Source organism: Ixodes scapularis, unplaced genomic scaffold (genome assembly GCF_016920785.2).
Source record: "Ixodes scapularis isolate PalLabHiFi unplaced genomic scaffold, ASM1692078v2 ptg000972l_1__unscaffolded, whole genome shotgun sequence".
Taxonomy (NCBI): domain Eukaryota; kingdom Metazoa; phylum Arthropoda; class Arachnida; order Ixodida; family Ixodidae; genus Ixodes; species Ixodes scapularis.
The window spans coordinates 70976-91643 of record NW_024610076.1 but is presented as its reverse complement, the minus strand read 5'-3'; the positions used below and the strand labels follow the sequence as shown (position 1 = coordinate 91643).

The 20668-nt window shown below is 45.8% G+C and overlaps 1 protein-coding gene across 1 annotated transcript in view; it reads left to right on the top strand.

Annotated features, from left to right (window-relative positions):
• Positions 1 to 20223, top strand: part of LOC120841570 (hydroxyacid oxidase 1-like) — a 29934-nt gene extending 9711 nt beyond the window's left edge. The window contains exons 3-8 of the mRNA XM_040212483.3: positions 100 to 355; positions 3669 to 3829; positions 9572 to 9663; positions 12359 to 12517; positions 16220 to 16289; positions 20150 to 20223. Of these exons, the coding sequence (XP_040068417.2) occupies positions 100 to 355; positions 3669 to 3829; positions 9572 to 9663; positions 12359 to 12517; positions 16220 to 16289; positions 20150 to 20223 (812 nt within the window). The remainder of the gene's footprint in view (positions 1 to 99; positions 356 to 3668; positions 3830 to 9571; positions 9664 to 12358; positions 12518 to 16219; positions 16290 to 20149) is intronic.
• The last annotated feature ends 445 nt before the right edge of the window (positions 20224 to 20668 follow it).

The following is a 20668-nucleotide window of genomic DNA, read 5'->3' as shown; positions in this document are numbered from 1 at the left end:
TACAAGAAGATATAAATCAAAGAATCTTTTTTTTTTCACTTTATGTCTCTTTAAAGTGAACCCGAGTAGAAGGAAAGTCGATATTTTCTGACATTACAGCTGCCCACGCAGAGAAGACTCTAATGGTACTGAGCACCTACAGCAGCACTTCTATGGAAGTTGTGAAGAGAGAAGTGCCAGACGGGCTCTTCTGGTTCCAAGTACAGTTCGCCGTTGACCGAGACCTCACGAGGAGCTTGGTGAGACGCGCCGAACGATCTGGCTACCGGGCACTGGTGGTCACCGTGGATTCTCCCGTGCTTGGAAAGAAAATCGGCCCAGTAAAGCGGAGTTTCTATCTGCACGACGGAAACAGGTGCGTCGAACCTGAGGAACTTTATTAATTATTTGTATTAATTTTTTACTCATCGGTAGAGCAAAGGCTCGCGCTGGCGGAACCCAAGGATTCTGCTATATATCGGTACCTCTGCCTTCTTCAGTATGAATGATCCTCGTACCAGGCTATAAGTTGTACTGCAGTGGGCAAATTTCTCAACTCCAGCGAAGAGACCAGGCGCCTATTGGGGCTGATTGGCTTCCTACTCTCAAAAGTTCAGACAGTACACAATTACACTGTTACTCATTGGTATCATTCATTATCATTTAAATAATGAGTCGCATGGAGTCACATACTTCTCTATTTCTTGAACAATCACTCTCATTGAATAATAAATAAATAATGTGACGTGACGAACAGCGAGACGATTTGAATATTCGAGGTAGAGTCCTGAAAATGAGAAAAGAAGGCGAGGCCATGTTCATCGGCAATAGTTAACGCTGGAGAGGAAACAAATTGAACACGATTCACAGAATGAATCCAAGGGGAACTTGAAGTTATTAATGGGTTTAAAGTCACTTCCAGCCAATTGGAAAATCCTAGGTATTAAAAAGAGCTTTACTGTCAGGGTGAAAGGCATATTCCTTTACAAGGAAGTCATAAAGGGGGCATTATGTGTATATACGCTACCCAAGTCGGAGGGGACTGAGTGACTCTAATCCCTTATCTTAGCATAGGTTATAGTTGGCGCTACAATGTAGGATGTCGTGATGAAGGCGGGCCCGCATATTGAAATAAACTGCAATCTTTAACATGCATCATGCGGCGGCGGTTACATGACAGTATACAATGCCCACCTCCAGCTAGTCAATAAACTGTGATTAACATATCGGCTTCGATTCCCCAATCTTCTTTTGTGCGCCGCCAGTTTGGTGCGTAGTACAGGGCAAGCGCACTCGGTTATAATAACAATTCGAAAATGAAATTTTTTTAGTTTTAGATAGAGTATTACAAAGCTCTGTCACGGACTGCCTTAATATTTTTAGAGGAAGGAACTTAACTTTGTGCGATGTCAGATAAAACTTCAGGAAACTGGTAACAAGCACCAAGTCGGCTAACGTTTCGCTCGGAAGAGCATCGCATTTGGTGGCTATATGTCCTCCCTCATGGAATTTAACCAGGTTAAAAATTAGTGAGTGTTAGAATAGGACGGCCCAGCGGTCCCGCAACCAGCTTGAGGTGCTGCACTCTGGATACTCAGAATGTCCTCGCACAACCAGTGCGACACCATAAGATGCTAAGAAGACCAAGAACCGTGAGGACTATACTAAAAGTCTCCATTGAGACCGAGGTCACTGGTTTCTGAAGCGCGAGCTACTCCTCCAGGTGTACCGAGCTGCGGTGCGCTACTAGTACAAATACATAGTATCTGGAACGCGTTGGCGGCTGTTGGTGTTCAGAGTATTATTCCGCCCATGAACCGAAAATGGTCGTAAAGTGGCAAAACATGGCGTCACTGACGCCGGAGTGTCACGCTGTCGGATTGCATGCCGCGGTCCTGGCTGTTGGGCGTAGATGTCCTGGCAACAAAGCAATAGCAAACGAGAGTGTCGCAGTCGTCGCGGTATCCCAAACCCCGGCTTAATAAGCTTCCGTGGACTGTCAAGCTGAGATCAGCACGCAGCAGAATAGGTGTGTGCCACATATACCACCGCCGCTGTGACACCACCAGGATCGCGGACTGCGAAAACATGAAAGTTTGGCGACGTCATCAGCCGGAAATAGAGAGACCGCTTTTTTGGACCCGGTAAACACACCTATCCGTGACGCCTTCCGGGGACAATACTAGGATACTAGGAGACGAGATGACGTCGGAGAGAGGTCACTATGTAAGGGTTTGGGAACAGAGTGCTGAACCATATATGCTAGCATACTGTTTACGAAATAATGACAGCACCTTAATCGCTCCAAAAGCCAGTCAGTGATTGTGCCCAGTTCTCAGACAGGTGCTGTTTGTTTGTAAACAGTTTTGTCGGTTTTCCGTGCTAGCAAAATTATATTGTACTTTGTCGTCCTATGAACTTGCTCTGGTGATGACTCCCGTCGTCCCGAAGACTTGTTATTCGCTGAATCACGACGTGATTTTCTTATGAAGGTAATGAGCTTCTGCGTAAGAAGTTGCCACCCCCCCCCCCTCTCCCTGCCCTCCCCTTGCTGATGTGTCTGAGTGAGCCGACTTCGGGCATGGTCCATAGAGGCGGAGGTTACAACGGCTAATTCTCAAGGTCATAATCTTGTGTGTATGGAACGAGGATTTCGTGGCAGCCGTAATATTACGGTGTTGTCAAAGTAATTAAAAAAAAACAAAAAAACAAGGAGCTGCAGTCGGCCACGATTGTCTATGATAATGATGTTTTTTTTTGTATTTTGATCAGTGGACGTGTGTTAAATGTTTGGCGTTAAGTCGACTTGTCTATAGCTTGACCTTCCACACCTTTATGTGCAGAAGGACCCTGAATACATACTGTATTAACCCTCATTACCAAACTTCTAAAAAAACACAGACCGCTCATGTCGTTTTTTTTTATAATAGTTCATGGCTACGTGAATTGCGATTTGGTATCATCATTGTAGTTTCATGGACCTGCTCGTCTGTTGAGAGACTCATGCATATTTTACCCTTCTATTCAATCTAAACTACCACCACCGATAAGAAGGAAGGTTTGCTCAAATAACCGAATGAGTCGCGTTGATGCATTTTTATAGTATTATTTAAAAAGAGAAGCATATCGCATATGTTTCAACTTTAGTCATTGAGTTTAATTTCGATGGGTTATATGAGAGCTTGTTCTGGAGTACGAGACAAAACAAAATGACAATGGCTGATATCTTATTTTTTATAATATTGATGTTGACGAATTCGGCCTGAAGACCGTTCGTCGTTTGAAAAGACAGCTCTTGCCGCTCATTCACACTGGAAGCGGATCCGCGTCGCAAAGCGGTTGCGAACGCGGTTGTATAAAGATCCAGTACAATTGCACGCCCTCTCGATGACATTAAGTGCGCGTGCAATCGTACTGGATCTTTATACAACCGCGTTCGCACCTGCTTTGCGAACGCGGAGCCGCTTCTAGTGTTAATAGAGAGTTTTAGTAGATCGTTCCCATGACTCCGATAACGATACCCGATACTCCGCCACCGCCTCCCTTGTGCATGCATAGTATCGTTATCGGGGCTATTGGAGGTATTGGAACGATCTACTAAAACTCTCTAATGAGCGGTTACTCAGGGTCTCGTAATGAAAACGCCGTCGAGAAACGCGGAAAGTTTCCACAGCGCGTTTTCAACGCAGGTTCGGGAACCTGGAAGCAAGCTCGGAAAACAAATCTGCCAACGCGAAAGCGACGATGTCCGTGAGAGACGCCCACATCGACCCCTCGCAGTCTTGGGATGACATCACCTGGCTGAAGAGTATCACCAGTCTACCTTTGGTGCTCAAAGGAATCACTAATGGTGCGAACTTGCATAGTATCCTTACACCTCTCGAGTTAATTTGAAACACGGTTGGCATTCTTCGGTTTTGTTGTAGGCAGGAAAATTGGTGCCTTCTCAATATTTAAATTACGTAATTACTCGAGCGCTCTAAATGATTAATTCTCTAGAATCTACACAATCTTCTATATTCACATATTTTTTTTATTAATCCTTATTATAAGGTTTGGAGGCATTAAATAGCGAATGGAGATCTGCTCGATCTGCGGAGATATTCTAAAGCCGGTTACGGACTGACCGGCATTCGCATGAATTTTATGACTGGATAACGTGATGTGATGCACGCCTAGGTTTAACGTACTGAGCTGAGATGTTTGTCACATAGCGAGAAAATATTAAAACTGAGAGTTGAAATTATTAATGTTTCGATGTCAGAAAGAAAAAACACGAGACGCACTCTGTATTTTTAAAACAGATGGTATTTTAATGGATATTTCACCGTTGTGGTTAACTCGATGTAGGTGCACCTCTTGGACACTAAACGCAGAAAACAACATTTAGGAGTGAGGGCATTTTCCCACTTAAGTATGACGCTTGCTAGAGTCCCCAGAGGACAGGACATGTACATTGTGTACCCATTGGCTCTCTAAATAGAAATATGGCTACACACGCTGTGTCGTGTCTTGACGGGGCAACGTGTTGTGTAGTTACCGCCAAGCGCGCGCTACTGGGACTATAGTGGCGGCGCTTTAGTTCCTTCGCTCTTCTTCTTTATCGTCGTGTCAGTTTGATAGCACGAGAGGTTCGTTCTAGTTCCACGCTCCATGGAATAAACCTCGGGCCATGGTCCTCCGGTCTACTGTGTCTGTCGCCCCGTCAAGACACGACAACTTGGCGACGAGGAGGCTTCGCTGAACTGCTACGCGGAAGCCGACATGGCAACGGGGGATCCGGCAGCGACGGGTCAAGTGCCGCAAGTCTTCGGCCGACTGGGACACATCGAGCCCTTCGACGAATCGACGAGCGACTGGCCGTCGTATGAGGAACGACTCACGTCGTTTCTTCTGGTCAACCGAATCGCCGAGGACGACAAGGTACACGCATTTTTGAGTCTCATAGGCCCGAAAACGTACAGTCTTCTGAAGTCATTGACCGCACCGGAGTTGCCAGCAAGAAAAACGTTTGATGAGCTAAAGAAGCTTTTGGGGGATCACCTGGCACCGAAGCCATCGGTAATCAGCGAGCGCGCAAAGTTCCACAGAAGAACGCAGCTCGAGAACGAATCTGTAGCAGCCTTTGTTGCAGAATTACGCAAATTGGCGCAAACCTGCGACTTCGAAGCCGCACTTGACCAGTCCTTGAGGGACCGTTTCGTCTGCGGATTACGCAGAGAGGACATTCAGCGTGTGTTGTTCACAGAGGACAACAAGCTAACTTTCCAGAGAGCCGTCGAAAAAGCGCTAGCCATGGAAGCAGCAAAAAAGAACGTCGCTGAAACAGATGCGTCAGAACCTAGAGTTTCGGACGTACACAGGGTGAAGGCCGTCGCGGAGGCGAGCGTGACGCAGCGAGAATGCTATCGATGCGGCTCAGCGAAACATGGAAGCCGGGTATGCCCGCACATTGCGGATATCTGTTTCAAGTGTAACAAGAAGGGGCATGTCCAAAGAGTGTGTCATGCTGACAAAGAAAAGAAATCGAAGTGGACGCCACGTAAGGCGATGAAGAAACTGGTTCCTGTTCAAGACCCAGTTGGCATGAAGGAAATGACCACGTCTGGTATGGAACCAATAAAACTCACAATAAACGTGCAGGAAGTTGCCTTGGAAATGGAACTGGACACAGGAGCAACTGTTTGTCATGTCACTGCAACAGTTTCGTCAGATATCTCCTTCAACAAAGATCATGCCGACGACGCTCAAGCTGCGCACGTTCAAGGGAGACATCGTTCAGCCCGTCGGGGTTGCTCACGTCGACGTGCAGTACGGACAGCAGAGGACCGAGCTTCCCCTCTACATCACAAGAGAAAAGGGACCACCTCTGCTCGGCCGGCAGTGGCTGCAAGCGATCCGATTGGATTGGAACCGGATTTTCGGGATCAACAGCATTGCCAGGTCAGATGTTTTGGCGCTTTCCGAACAACGCACAAAGCTTGGTGTGCTTCTGGACAAGTACCAAAATCTGTTCAATAAAGACCTGGGAACTATTGCTGAAGAAAGGGCAGAGCTGACGCTAAAAGAAGATCACGTACCGAAATTCCTCAAGGCAAGAAACGTGCCGTTTGCCCTACAGCCTGCTGTCGAGGCTGAACTAAAGAAGATGCAAGACATGGGCGTCATAACACCAGTAACAACGAGTGATTATGCGACGCCGGTTGTGCCAGTAGTGAAGAAGGACGGTGGAATAAGGTTGTGCGGCGACTACAAGACCACCGTGAATCCTTGCCTTGACACTGACCAGTATCCGCTCCCGAGAGTCGACGACTTGTTCGCAGCGCTTTCAGGAGGCCAGGAATTTTCGAAGATTGATTTAAACCGGGCTTATCACCAGGTGGTGATGGCTGAAACGTCGAGCAAGTACCTAACTTTAAATACACACAAAGGACTGTTTGCCGTAAACAGGTTACCGTTCGGAGTCTCCTCGGCACCAGCCATTTTTCAGAGAATCATGGACACAATGCTGAAAGATCTGAAAGGCGTCAGTTGCTTCTTGGATGACGTCCTCATCACCGGTAGGACGCCGGAAGAGCATTTGGCCAATTTGGAAGCAGTCCTAAAGCGGTTGTCAGAGCGTGGAGTTCGTGTGAAGAAGGAAAAATGCGCGTTTTTCCAGAAGGAGCTGCGTTATCTGGGCCACGTGATCAGTGCTGCAGGTGTCAGCACGACGCCAGAGAAGATCGAGGCTCTGCCGAAGGTTGCTGCACCCTCAAGCAAGCAGCAGCTCCAGTCATTCCTGGGTATGGTAAATTACTACGGGAAGTTTGTTCCACGATTATCCACCGTGGCGAGCCCGCTCTGCAGGCTGCTGCGTCAAGACCAGCGCTGGTGTTGGGACAAAGCGTGTCAAGCAGCGTTCGAGGAAATCATGCAGACAGCGCTAGCAACACCATCGATGCTGGCACACTACGACCCAAGTAAGCCATTGCAAGTTGCGTGCGACGCATCCCAGTATGGCATAGGCGCTGTTCTGTCTCATGTGACTGAAGATGGAAGCACTCGTCCTGTGGCGTATGCATCACGCACACTGACCGAAGCTGAAAAGAAGTACAGCCAACTTGAAAAGGAGGCACTAGCCATTATTTTTGGGGCCAAAAAGTTTCACTTATACATCTACGGCCGAGTTTTCACTCTCGTCACGGATCACAAACCGCTGCAGACTATTTTGGGTCCAAAGACAGGCATTCCGTCTATTGCGGCAGCACGGTTGCAGCGCTGGGCTGTTACCTTGTCAGCGTACAAGTACTCGTTGGTGTACAAGAGATCCAGTGACAATACAGAGGCCGATTTTTGCTCTAGGTTCCCTCTCGAAAGTGGGAAAGACGATAGTTGCGAGGGCGAAGAGTCCTTCTATGCACTGCGGCTAGAGTCAATGCCGGTGTCCTCTCAGGAGATTGCACGCGCTACGTCGCGCGACCCGTTACTTTGTCAAGTACTTAAATACACAAGCATGGGTTGGCCGACGCACGTGCAAGAACAACAACTCAGACCATTTTTTGACAGACGCTTGCAGATGAGTGTTCATCAAGGGTGCCTAATGTACGGCATGAGGGTTGTTGTTCCGTCCCAGCTGCAGGAGCCCGTGCTCGACGAACTGCATCAAGGCCATCCCGGCATCGTGCGAAGTAAGGAGCTGGCTCGCAGCTATGTTTGGTGGCCATCAATTGACTCAGACCTTGAAAGAAAGGTACGAAGCTGCCAAGCATGCCAGGAACAGCGTAATGATCCATGCAAAGCGCCTCTTCACCCCTGGGCATGGCCGACAGCACCGTGGAGACGACTAAACCTGGACTTTGCAGGCCCGTTCCGCGGAACCATGTTCCTAGTCGTGGTGGACGCGCACTCAAAGTGGCCAGAGGTGTTCACCATGCAGAGAACTACGACCGAGCGCACTGTGAGGTGCCTACGTGAACTTTTCTGCAGGTTCGGAATTCCGGAAACAATCGTTTCAGACAACGGGCCGCAGCTGGTGTCCGAGGAATTCAAGGTGTTCATGAGGAACAACGGAGTCAGACACGTCGTGGGCGCCCCATACCACCCGAGCACAAACGGCCTGGCAGAACGGTATGTGCAGACACTGAAGTCTGCACTACGCAAGTCATCCGCTGGTGAGTCTCTGGAAGAAGCACTGCAACACTTTTTGCTGACGTACCGGAATACTCCACATTCAACAACAGGAGAGACGCCAGCAAACTTGTTGATGGGCAGAAGATTGCGTTCCAGGTTGGATGTAATCAAGCCTACGGTAGAGGGGAAAGTGATCCACAAGCAATTTATACAAAGTAAGCAACGGAGGACAAGCAGAGAAGAAATCTGCCCTGGTGACAATGTCCTAGTGCGAAATTACAGGAGTTCGCCGAGGTGGCTACGTGGTACCGTCCTCAAGAAGACTGGTCCAGTATCTTACCAAGTCCAGGTTACCACGCCTCGAGGCAAGTTCATCTGGCGTCGGCACCTCAATCAATTTTTGAGCCAAACACGGCCAACGGCAACGCTGGTACCTTCGGACACCGACGACGCTGAGGGTTTCCTGGTCTTTTCACCAGGCGAGCCAAGTGTCCCGGCCACGGTACAAGAGCATGGGCCACAGCAGCCTCACACCATCCCGCAATGGGATCCTGTACCTCCTACAGGCCGATCTACTTCTGAAGGACGCTACCCATCGAGAGAACGGCGTCCGCCTGACAGATACCAAGCTCGCTCGTAACTTCTGTATAATACTGCCGTTGGCGCTGCTACGTAATTAAAGGGGGAGGAGTGTTGTGTAGTTACCGCCAAGCGCGCGCTACTGGGACTATAGTGGCGGCGCTTTAGTTCCTTTGCTCTTCTTCTTTATCGTCGTGTCAGTTTGATAGCACGAGAGGTTCGTTCTAGTTCCACGCTCCATGGAATAAACCTCGGGCCATGGTCCTCCGGTCTACTGTGTCTGTTGCCCCGTCAAGACACGACACGCTGCCCGCCAGAAAAACGTCGAGCATGACTAGACGCAAAAGCTTGGGCCTAATAGGGTTCTTCTCCGAAGTTTCAGTAAGTGCTGAAGGACATTTATTCGGCTTTTATGTGATTTCTGTCCTGTTCACCGCATAATGTTAAAAGTACCAAACAAGCGGCGAAAAGGCCCATTACCTTCCCAGCAACCCGGGGTGAAGCCTGGCACTTGTTTGCCTACTCAGTGAAACGCGTGCCGGGCTCTGGCCAAAAGAAAATCCAAGGTTTTACGTTAACGTTCTTTGGGCGTAGAGGGCTCTAAAAATTGACACGCAAACACAAAATTTTGGAATAAAAAACTGTGGTACTTTAGTAATGAAATCCAGCAATGGGCTCGTAAATAACTATAAATATAATATATTTATACATATAGATTTAAAAAAACAAAACAAAAAAAAAACGTTAGAAGAAGTTTTACCGAACAAACGTTTCGGGAAGTCTTCCCAAGTCACTTGTCCAGTGAAGCTTCTGCTGCTTTTCTAGCTTTCGTCTACATTTATATGCATCGATTGTATTCGCAAATGTGAGTGTACTGATCTAGCTTTCTTAACTTTCACAGCGGAAGACGCGAAGGAAGCCATCAGTCGCGGCGCTTCAGCGATCTTCGTGTCAAACCACGGTGGTCGCCAGCTGGACGGGCTCCCAGCAACCGTACGCTCCATCTGGCAAAGTCTTACTTTATAATTATAACTCGATTCCACTAAAGGAAATAATGCTATGCTTTAAATTTTGTAGATGAACGTCGATGATCGGCATGGATATATTTCGTGTCTCCTAAGTACGAGGGCTGTTTGAGAAGTAATGAGGCTGCTTTTGTGTTTTATTGTATGGAGCTAGACGCGCTCATATTTGGAAAGGTATATAGATCCACTAGCGTGAGCCTGGAGTTGGAACATTATATTATTTATCATTTTGTCGCAGCGAGTGATGGCAACTTAGAAGTGTTGGCATATGGCGAACGGCAAAGTCGTGTTTGTCATAGTAGAGAAGGCATTTGGTGATTGAACTTTACGTTGACCTTTAAGGAGTAGGGATTGCAGCGTAGCCCTTTTATTATAATCCGGAGTAATCGCCGTAGAAATTGCGTGTGTTCGTAACTTAAAAATATCTACACGCAACGAAAATTTTTACAAGGTGAAAATAAGATGGCTAGTTTAGACTATTTTGTAAAAAAGTTTACTCTTTTGTGTAATGCGAAATTAAAACGCAGCTCATAAGGTTTTTTTGTTTTGTTTTTTCGAACATGCCACGGTAAAGACGGGGAGAGAGATACACAGTGTTTTTTTTTTTTCTTTTTTTGCTTTGTAAATTTGTTTAAAAAAAGCCGTGAATGTTACACTTATGAGGTTTCTATAGCTGAGTTATACAACCAGGGTTACATAGGAGGTTAGATTGAAAAGTTTCCGGAATCACCATTAGGAAGGGTTTTTTACCAAAATATTTTTATGGCGCTGTGTTGTTCACCCTTTCGTGTAAAATGACCACAAATGTCAGATTGATATCTGAAAAAGTATGGCTTTGACAACAATTCTAGTCGAGCAACCATGAACATTTTTAACGATGAATGAAAACAAAATTCGAGCGGTCATAATTTTTTTTTATTTGAAAAGAAAAATTGGGACCAACATCAAATCATATCATGCTTGAATTTCGTTCATGGGAAGTCATCGCCTTCGTTTTCCACCGCGAGGTTTTGCATTTCCCAATTAATTTTGTTTGTTTAAGACGTATTTTAATGATTTTTCCACCACCTTGACCTTACGTCATTAGTGGGGAAGATGAGGGGTGAGAGATGGGGAATACGATGAGGATGAAATGTTTAAAAATAGTTACGGATACCAGCTTCTCGAATGAACTTAATCAGAGAGTTCAGCACAATCGTCCTGTGCTGTACGTCGCCCCTGGTCGCGTCCACTCTACGAAAGTTTTGAGTCGATGACGAGCGGGGAAGTCGTATATGATGGCCCGCCTTGAGCGTACAGTGGCTCTGCATTCCCATAGAAGATGTATTATAGTTCCTGGACCTTTGCTCCCGCATCGAGTGCAGTCACCGTCGATAATCGGTGCCCTAAACGCGGATACTATACAATTTTCATCCGCGTCTTCTTACTAATCTTCACTAGGGTGCTGGATGGCGCATTTAGTAAACAGGTATGAAGCCACTAGATGTAAGCGGCTTGTCCAGGAAACGAGCGCTTGAGAGTCTTTCCAACTCTTCAGAGCGTTTTCTCAAACAGTGTCCAAGGCGGTGGTTTGCTTTCGCTATCTCAGGAGAGCGCACTTGTTGCGCAAGAACAACTCATGCGGGCTAGAGAAGTCTTCTGAAAAGCCAAGTGATCTACGAGAATTCGGAGATTCCAGTTGATTAAGTGTGGATAACCGTATTTAAACGCCTCTAGATTAAAAGCTGAAAGGTATTACTAATGCCCACGTAAAAATGCAAGAAACTGTGAACCAAATCATTGAATAAATGCTCTATGAAACAAACCCCAGCAGACACTGGACTTCCGGGATAAGCATTGAACCTCTCAATGGGTTCACTCGTGCCCGGCATGGTGCATCTCTAAGCAAGATCCAACCCCATATAGTAGAAATCTATCCGTTTTCATGCCACTAGCCTTGTGCCTGTTGCTCAAGGCACAAGTGAGAATTTTGGTGCAAGTCCTTGCTTCCCACGTCCATCAAAACCTTCTCAAATATACTGAATTACGTGTTTTCAATGACGCGTGGCAAGTTTCTAAATAGAGCCTTATGGGTAATTTCACTAAGTAAAAAGTGAATCATAAAATCTTAGGTAATTAACTGACGTATCTTGAGAATTAACTACCTATATCATGCTCCTTGGCCGTAGAGCTTACCTACACAAACATCTTTAGTGTTCCTTTCGCAAATTTAAAAAGATAGATCTTCTCAAAAGAAGTTCTAACATTTCGCCAGATTGAGCTGGTATTGCCGACCATATCTTGCCTTACCGAGATGTTGGGCCACTGAAGCGGGGGTTGACGAGCCTCCACAAGGGCCTATGCTGGGGAGAAGAACTCGGTAGCATTTAAAGTGGCAATAACCTTTTTTGCTGCTGCAATGAAGGGAAGCGAACGGAAGAAGAAGAAAATAGATGGGTGCTATGGGAGAATTTGGCCACCTTCAAATGGCGCCGGCTAACGGAATAAGAGGAAAGAAAAAAAACTGAAGGTCGGTCATGGCGGCGCCGATGCGCAGCTGCCCGAAAGCGTCTTTAGCAAATAAGACAAACTGCAAATAATCCCAGCTTTCAGTACTGCCATGAAATTCATAATAAAGGTAAGCAAAGTTTCCAGAGCAATTTTCTGTTTCGACCTGTCTGCAGATCGAGGTCCTCCCAGAGGTCGTGAGTGCAGTCCGCGGGCGCGTCGAAGTTTACTTGGACGGCGGCGTTCGTCACGGCACGGATGTGATCAAGGCGTTGGCGCTCGGAGCCAAGGCTGTGTTCGTTGGACGTCCTACCATCTGGGGGTTGGCGTACAACGTAAGACATCCACGATATCGCTTCTGCAACATTATCAGAAAGAAACCCCATAGAAGCCATATGATCAAAGAGCGAGAAATAGATGAAAAAGTTATCGGAATAAGACACGAGTTCAAGCATAAAGGCTCAACCAACTTGCTGGACTATTGACAAGGTTCTACCTGAGATTTGCCGGGACGTATTCGGTATGTCGCCGTTGGACTCAAAATCTTCATTTTGTTTGTTGATGCAAGACCAGAAGTCCCCGAGGTCACTAGGATACTATTGAAGTATGTCACTATCCAGGAATCTGTCGCATAGCAATCGCACCGACTGCTTGTGCCTACCAATGAGAACGCCACCTGCTCACCAATGCAGTGCTGGAACAGACCTTTTTCGAAAGTGCACAAAGCAGCGTTAGTGATCGCAATTGCTTGAGCATGAGACAGCACTCGTGTCCAACACCTGCTCAGAGTACGTGCTCAAGCAATGACGGACAGGCGATGGTGAGGACTTTTTAAAAAGGATCTACGGTCAGGTAACCTACAAGAGGCTAGAGGGCATGAACCCACGTGTGCTGCATCAATCGTTCTGCTGTTACGAGTGGTGCCTCATAAATTGACACGACTTCCGGATGGACGCTGACGCAATACCGTCTCCGATATCGCCCCCCGCGCTCGTCTTTCTGCGTAACGTAAACAAACTTTAGCACTACGGCCTTGCTATCTAGATGGTGTTGCAAGGTTGCAAGTATGCAACCTTGCAAGGATGGTTGCAAGGGCCGCTCGGGGATCGCTTTGAAGTCCCGGTGTGGTCACGGCGAGCGCGTCCCGATTTCGACGGTTGTTTCCTCGTGTATGCTCACCGACAGCTCAAAAATCGGTGGGCGCGATTGTGTTCCGAGGATCTTATTAGCCCTCTGCAGCAGGGTCTCCGATAAGAGCAGCGACGAAGGGCTGAGAAAGACAAAAACCGCGAGCATAATCGGCCCTTCCTTAGTTTTCGTACGCTACTGTGATTATACGCAGAGCAAGTGTTCCGAAAAGCGTCCCTGCACGCTTTAGAAGGCCAGTAGGAGATCGCGAATACAATGACAACGTAATGTATGCTCAAAAATACGCAAAATCGAGACTGACAGGCGCTGGCCGTCATTGGTAGAGGTCGGGGCGAAACAAAAGCACGCGCGCGTTTCTGTACTGTAAACAAAAGAACGAGGTGCGCAAAGAACAAACGAACGTGGCGGCTGTGTCCGTTCAACAGGCGAAGGGGGCGAGAAGAAACGGGAGAGGCAGCCATATAAAATAAAGGTGGAAGAGAGGGGGACGCACGCGCCAGCGGAAAACTGAGGATGAATTTCAAACCTTCTGGACGGTAATGCAATCAAAATCTCGGTTACATCATGTCTTCTCCGAAATGGGCTTCACGTCTCAATACGGGCATCTTGGCCGAGCTTTGGACTCGCCAACTCGGCATCCGTCCGACACTTACACTGGGAGCCACCAAGGGGGCGGGGAGGGAGAGCCGAAGCGAAAATAATAATAATAAAAAAACATCGAATGAACTAAGTTTACTGGTGATCAGCGAAACGAGGCTCCGCCAGGGAGTGCAGCGTGGCCATAGTCCTAAGTATGCAGAGTCAGTGTTATGAGTGCAAAAGGATATTCACGCCTGATATCTCGGTGAATGAAAAAAGCGAGTGAGACTGGCGTGTTTAGGATTTCCCCACTATATTCTCCGTGCATGTAAATTGGCAGAAAAATTTGTTTTCTTGCACCTGAGTTTAATCATTTGTCAATAAGTTACGACTTTTTCTACTTATTATTACGCAATGCAGCAGATAATATTTCTGATTTATGCGTGTCACATACGCATATTATACGCATATCATAGTGATTCGATGAGGTTGGAAAAGGAGCAAGCATGGGTTGAGCTTTAGACATTGTTAGAGTTCGGCTTTCCTCATTTTTGATTGTACTCGAGCTATTATTCGAATGTTTGACGATCCTGATTGTGATGAACATGAGCACTGCTGATGGCAATCGAGTACGTCACAGTGTCACGTGACTCGTGGTAAGTCATGATGCCATTTAACGTCACGCCGTCAAGAATAACACTAATAAACCAAGTGACATTCTCAATGTAAGTCGAGTTTGAGTCACTTGATTGCGTCACGGGACCACGCAATGAATCACAGTGCCAATAAAAGAGCGCCAGGAAAACCCACAATTTCTCATATATTGCACTTCGGTGTATGCCAATTCGACCACTACATAGAAATACAGCAGACAATTTTTATTTCACAAACATTCGTTTTGTTACAAAAGAAATACCGCGCGCCGCTTTGGACTGGTTGCCATTTTATTTTTTTCCGGTTGAGTTCCGGTTCAGTTCGAAAATGGCGGCGAAGTTTTTGGTTTGGTTAAGTTCCAGTTCGGCTAAAATAACGGTTCTGTTCCGGTTTCCGGTTAGGTTTGGTTCGGTTCCGAATCCGGTTCGACCTTCTGGTACTGGACATGCCATGCATCAACCTCTGTATCGGGCGGTAGTTGGCGTTACCTAGCCTATAAACACAACTATCCCATCAAAATTATTTTTATAAATTAAAAGTTTCGCAAATAATTTGCTTCATCAGTTTTTTTACTATCACGCTTCTTTAGACCTTTTCCATGAATAGTTTAAGACACTTTTGTGATTATGAGGAGCGCAAGTTCGTCTGCTACTTCTGCAGGGGTTGCGGTAACGTCAGAACGCCGATCACGCTCGATGTGAAGGATATTAGGTAAACCACAAGGCAGGCTTGCTTTGAAATCTACCCACTATACTTCCACCACAGCCAATCTGAGCTTGACGTTCTGCCGTTACCAGAACGCCTGCAAAAGAAGCAGAGGTATTTTAAGAAAAGACTTCGGTTTCACTTCGTTCATTTTTTGTTTAAACTATTTTGGCCTAATTGCTCGTTTAGCTTCCAAGCCTTCCGGGTATCCTCCATTTATTTCAAACTTCGTTCAATTTAAGTTTAGTAATTGCCACTCTCCTCTCACGAGACGACCAGGCCATGTCCCCTGGTACCTCCTTATTTGGTGTGTTCCGATATGCTCCCAATTTCAGTCTGCGCACGTTCGTCAACGACTTTCGCTTCCTGATTGAATGTCCGACCTCATGCACAGTATAACTATTAACTTAAGATAATCTAAGCAGTATCAAACCTTTCCATATTTCCCCAACTACTTCATATTCGATAAAACTTTGCTCCCTTGAGTTCTATAATAAGTGAATGTATTATGCAAAAACTGCATTCAGACATATTCGAAGCAAATACACGTATGTAGAACGAGCATTCTTCGATGAATGCTTGAAGCGTGTTTGCACATTTCGTTTTCACCATGTCCACCGGAAACAACATCTGTTTTGTATGATGCTTGTGGATTGTGACTGGGGTTTACAGAGACACCAACGACATCAACCCTAGATTATGAGTGATGTCATTCGTGGTGGTTCCCACAGCAGCTCGTCTCGCAACTCGTCACCACGCGTATGATCATAAACTCTATAATCTTTGTGTTTTTAGCATAGCTACCGTCTTGTACTTAAGCGTGAAAGAGCCTCTTCATCTGCCTGCGGTCGTCGGATAACAAAATCGCGACACGAGAGAGGCGGACAATATTGAGAATTTTTTCCGGACCACACATGTGTGTTTATAACGAGCCTTCTTTACTTTTTCAGGGTGAAGCCGGAGTGAGGGAAATGCTGGCGATACTGAGGCGAGAGGTGGACCGAGATCTTGCACAAATGGGTAATAGCTTTCTTCAAACACCTCTCCTTGTCCTTGTCTTTTGAGTGCGATTTTTCATCATGTCCCCGTACGATGTGTGAGGCCAATGCTTGAAGACGGCTCTTTAGAGTCTCTTGTGCACCTGAAAGACGACGTTAAGGTGTATACGCCGTTCGCTTTTATTACGGTGAAGAGCCGTGCAGATTGTCATGCCATTCGACCCGGTTCGCACTTAAGTTCCGCAATGTCGGTTTAGGGTACGATGTTTTACTCCGTTCGTGGGAATAGAAGGCCTTATCTACAGTGGGAGGATAAAATTCCCACCCTTTTGAAGTAATAAAATTGTGCTCCCTTTGTGGAGGACTTCATTGGACATTTCTTTTTCTCCTTGAAAGGGGAAAGTAGTACTCCACCTTTTTAAGATGTAGTCGCTGAAATTGTTAAAAGTGCATGGTGTGATCTGTTATGTTTGCACTTCTTACTTCACTCACTATATCAGATGATGTTCTCTGAAGTCTCTGACAGCTTAAGAAAGACGGGGTTTGGCGAGTACCGAGCAAGCTAGTATTGCTCTAAAGCAATAGTAGCATACAAAGCTACATAGACGCTTAGAGTTGTTGAGCGATCTCATGTCTTGTCTGTCGTCTGCAAGCATCTACGACGAGTTTCTGAAAAATTAAGGATTTTCTATATTGTCTGGCCATTCATATTTACTGTTACATAGCGTAGACTGCCCGACATTCGATCAGCAACAAAGAAATCGGGTAGTTTTTGTTTTTGTGTTTTTTCCGTGATGGATCAGCAGCGAAGGGTAAATTTGACCGAGCAGGTTGGTAAGGGGCACCTCACTCCACTTTGGTTAGGGTAGCTTAAAGGGGCACTGACACCCCAAAGGTCGTATCTCTTTAATGTCTAAAACAATGCACGTCGTAGTCGTAGACGCACAAAAAAAAAACAATACCGTACCGCATAGAAAAAAAAAAAATTCCCCGCCGCGCGCGCGTCTTTTTATTTTTTGGCGTTTTCCTCTCCTTGCTTCTTTTGATTGGTGACGTGACACATTATGAAATTTAGAAGCTTTGTAGGTGACATTTTTAAAACATTTAAACACTACAACCGTAAAACATGTTTTTTAACGTAATTGCGAATGCCCTACGGCCCTTCTTTTTGAAATACCAAAAATCGTAGTCCGTTGTGATGTCCCCTTCTGGATTTTTATCCTCCCTTCGAAAACATGCCGGCGCTCGACGCGTGTACAGCAGAGGGTGATCGCCGAGTCGGGGAATTGGATAAAGTGGTCTTTTCAAAGTGCCCGAGGACCTCTCAGACCTCGAAGAGGAAATCGTCAAACCTTCAAAGCAACTGGGTTTTGTGCCTGTGTATCGTAGTTTTGGTTGTGACATCGGCGGGGCACCGTCGTCTGCTCGAAGCATCAGGCAGCACGGCACTAACGCAGGCCAATACGGTAGTTCCCGCGACGCCGGCGCCTTCTCTCCTCGCTTCGGGTCGCGGAGACACGTTTTGGAGCGGAGGCGCGAAAGAAACTCGACCCTCAGAAGCCCTCAAAATTTGACGTCACTCCACCGGCGCGGATTGCGAGGGAACTTCTAATTCGGCCATTTGGAAATTAATTTTTTACTTCACAAATACTGAATTTCCAAGTTTCAAGTTTTGAGGGTAATGTCCAAGCACCGATTTCAATCGTTTCAAACAATAAAAAAAAAATTATTTGATGTGTCAGTACCACTTTAAGCTTTTTTACTACGTTGTTCATTTGTATGTGCTCTTATTGGCTAATGGCACGCGATATGATTGACCAGGGGGCGTTAACAGGGTGCCCGAGACTCACCACACATTGCGTCTTTTAACTTGTCATTGACTAGAGCAGTTTTCATTACAGGCTTTTTTGCTTGAAAAGAAAACAATGAGAATTTCGGCATACGCCTTTTCAGCGTGAACAGTGTAGCAAATTGCCTCAACCAGTGTGTTTGTTTGTGTGTGTGTCTGCGTGTTTTATGGGTGTGTGTGCGTGCGTGCGTGCGTGCCTGCGTGTGTGTGTGTGTGTGCCTGCGTGTGTGTGTGTGTGTATGTGCGTATGTTTTCAGATAACTATTTTAATTGGCATCGATCACAGAAGATTGTGCCTATGCCGACTTGTTCCTCGATTACCAGACTACTCAACTTGAGGGCCTGGTCAGCCGTTACTCGAGAAACTTTTTCAAACTCACTTAAAAGAACCTACTGCCCGCACTTACACAAACCTAAAATAAGCATAAGCTCCAAGAGGGCTCACGAAAATATACTGTTCAGAAGTATATATATATCGCGCTTCCATATATATATATATATATCTTGCTTCTATACTCCTTCTAGCGTGCCTGTACTTTACCAATGTACAGAAATTATCCTGAAGCCCATAGCAGATTTTTTCCCTAAAAAGACATAATGCTTGCTTTATTTTAGAGTAGTGCAAGACTAAACGAAAAAAGGCAACCGATGGATGTTTTCGCGTTTGCGCAAGAGCCTCCCTCGCAACGTGTAGTTGTTGGAATCTGTTTACATTCAGGTTTTTCTGCTTCTTTATTGTTATTTACTTTGTTTTCCGGTCTTCTTTAGAGATATGGTTGTTTATGTGGGATATGCACCGAAATATGCAGCTCGCTCTCTCGCAAGCTCTAATTCCTGCTTCTAGGAACACCTGGAAGATAATCTAAAATCTACGTAAACATAATTCCAGCATATGTACGTCGCTGTTGTTGCTGTGGGATGTATGCAGCGAAATACGCAGCCGGCTCTCGCGCCGGCTCCAATTCCTGCTTCTAGGAACACCTGGAAGAGAATCTAAAATCTACGTAAACATAATGCCAGCATACATACGTAGCAAACGTGAACGCCAAAGTTTTGAATTCTGTTCGACTGGAATTCCTGGAGATAACAGTTTGCATTGGGGTTCGTGTGTTGACAGTACACGCCAGAGAGGAATACCACCTGTAACCAGCGTTCAAGGCGTTACCAAAAAAAAAAAAAACTGCATAAATACGTTACTCGTTACTTGCAAATCAAATAAACGCGTTACCAACTTACTTTACCTAAAAAAAACGCTTCAGCGTTGCTTTAAAATAAAGTAAGACACGTTACTTTTGTGTTACTTTTTAAATTACAAATTACCTGTTTTAAGTTACGACATTACAACTATGGATAAGCGCCATATTTAGAGAAACCTTAGGTACATTCAGGAACTGAACATAATCCCCTTATTTATTTTATTGTTCACCTAAGTACTTGCGACAAAAAGAAAAGACATGTAAAAACGCAAAAAAGTTACGTTTTATGTAACAATTGGTATCTGAAGAAAAAAATCGTAAATGTATTCTCTTGTGCTTTGGGAAGAGTATGTGACGGGTAATGTAACGAAGTTACGCGTTACCCGAAATAAATAGGGAATTGTAGTCGACCGTTTTTCTCCTCCGCTACGGTATCCCCGAAGAAAACGCCACAGCTGCGCATGCGCGCCGCCAGCCTTGCCTGCATAGTTCAAGGTCTGGTGGCGGATTACGGAGCGCTATCCGGGCGCTTAGCGGGCTGCGGAAACGGTCTAGTACAATTCCCCAATAACGTAAGTACGTTAACCATTACAGTTTTGAAAATGTAACGAGTACGTTACAAAGTTAATGGAAATTTAACGCGTTCCTGGTAGCGCGGGTACGTTTAATGAGTCACCGCAGAGACTGTTGTGGGCTGTGGTCGCATTTTTTTATTTGTCTATAAACACGTACACACGCGTACCTTCAAATCGGGTATATTGCTCGAAAGCCTAAGTGACACGCGACACTGTAGTCATTTGTGATAAACGAAGACTGACAATTTGCCCCAACATGCAGGCTGCTCATCCATTGACCAACTGGTGCCCGAGATGGTTGTGCATAAAGACCACTTTTCCGGCCAGTGTGACTAACTCAAGTGGCAACATTTGTTTATGAACTGCATTTTGCAATCGCTTATTGTGCCATCTGCCAGCAAGCGCCCTTGTGATTTGTCAGGTTGATAAATAAATCTTAGATGACTGAAATACTTTGGCCTTTGTATTTTTTGCCTCTCCTACATCTTGATATTCTCCTACCCCATCTGTTTCATTCCGAGACAGCACCTAAAATAAGTTCGTGTCTGGGGATGTCCACCAATGTTTCATTTAGGTGCTTACTTTGCTTTGATAATATCCTACTGAGGAGATTGTCAGTACGGCCCGTCAAGATTTTCGGTCGTGCTGATGACGCCTTCGACATTTTTCTGAAAGTTTTGAAAAAGTAAGTTTCGTTGTGAGGATGTTTAAACAGTGGGATGTTATTCAGCCGCAACGGACGTCTCACACTGTAGATGAGCAATTTAGCCAGTGCAGTACG